Source organism: Rhea americana, unplaced genomic scaffold (assembly GCF_003343005.1).
Source record: "Rhea americana isolate MKP2758 unplaced genomic scaffold, rheAme1 scaffold_215, whole genome shotgun sequence".
NCBI classification, from domain to species: domain Eukaryota; kingdom Metazoa; phylum Chordata; class Aves; order Rheiformes; family Rheidae; genus Rhea; species Rhea americana.
Window position 1 is genome coordinate 496922 of NW_028186305.1, and position 1329 is coordinate 498250.

At 74.1% G+C, this 1329-nt stretch overlaps 1 protein-coding gene across 1 annotated transcript in view; it reads right to left on the reverse strand.

The window, feature by feature from the left end:
• EXTL1 (exostosin like glycosyltransferase 1) overlaps positions 1-1329 on the reverse strand; it is a 6063-nt gene that overhangs the window by 2051 nt on the left and 2683 nt on the right. Inside the window, exons 2-4 of the mRNA XM_085305133.1 lie at positions 497-590; positions 247-354; positions 5-124 (exon numbers count right to left, since the gene is read on the reverse strand). Coding sequence (XP_085161259.1) covers positions 5-124; positions 247-354; positions 497-590 — 322 coding nt within the window. The remainder of the gene's footprint in view (positions 1-4; positions 125-246; positions 355-496; positions 591-1329) is intronic.

The window sequence follows — 1329 nt, forward strand, 5'->3', positions numbered from 1 at the left end:
TCACCTCCAGCGTGGCGCGCACGATCTTGTCGACGGAGGAGAAGTAGGCGTCCCAGAGGAACTGCGTCTGCTGCCGCAAGGCCAGGACGCGCTCCGGGGCGACGCAGCGCACGGCCGAGGGGATCTGCGCGCCGCAGGGGAGCAAACGTTTCCCGCCTGGCCCTGCCCGGCGCCGGCCCCAGGGAAGCCGGGGCCGGGATKGGGGATCCCCGCGGCCCGGCGCGGGGCCGGATCCGGCCGCGGTACCTGCAGGAGCAGCCGCTCGTCGCCCACGACGGCGGCTCTGCCCCAGTCGATCGCCTCGGAGAAGGGCAGCTCCCAGCCGTTGCTCAGCAGCACGGGGACGCAGGCGGCCTGCGCGGCGACACCGGCAGCGGCGCTCGACCCTCCGCCGCCCCAAAGCCCGCGCCGTGGCCCCGGGGCGGCCGCGCGCCCGCTCAGGAGGCGCCGGGAGGAGGGAGAGGGGTGCCCGGGGCGCGGGGAGCGGAGCGGGTACCTGCAGCGCCTCCAGGAAGCGGAAGGAGCCCAAGCGCCGGCCCCGGGGCACGATGCAGAAAGTGGAGTTGTGCAGCAGCTCCCGGTAGTCGAACCTGCGGCGAGGAACGGCGCCCGGGCAGCCCGGTCCCCGCCGCCCCGACCCCCGTGGGAGCGTGCCGGCCCGAGGACGCTCCCCTTCGCCTCCCCACCGGCTCCGTCCAGCCGCCGCCAGGTCGGACYGAGCTCCGCCGGAGCTGGACGCAGGACATCAGCCCCAGCCGGGCGCTACGGCCGCCCCCGGAGGATCCAGCCAGACCGATGCCGAAACCCCCGTTAGCTCAGTCCGGCGCATCGGCCTCCCAGCCGAGCTGCCCGCCGCGACACGTGGGACACTTGAAACGGGCTCCCAGTAAAACCCTCTTCCCGCGAAACTTCGYTAGTGGCGGCTACGGAAAGGAGCTGGATTTTTTTCCGTGTGCTCGCAAGAGAGGGCAGGAAGGAGGATGAAACTCGGCCTCGGAGACCACCCGGCCCAGCGGGACCCCCGGCCCGGCCCAGCGCCGAGGTTTCAGCCCCCCCGGGGGCGGGGAGGCTGCGGGGCTCGTGCCGAGGGGCAGGGACGTGCCGCGGCGTCCCGGCACGGCTCCGAAGCCCTCCGCCTCGCGGGCGGCCAGCCGGGGAGGGGGAAAGCTGGCGCCTGCCGGGCTGCGGAGGCCCGAATTTCCTTCTGGAAATGTTTTGCTCCTGACGCGCTGCGGTTTCCGGGCAATAGCGCCGTCAGGGCTTCCTTGTTTTGTTACGGGGTCGGGGCCCGGCGCTGGCAGCTCCCCGCCGCACGCCCCCCGCGCCGGC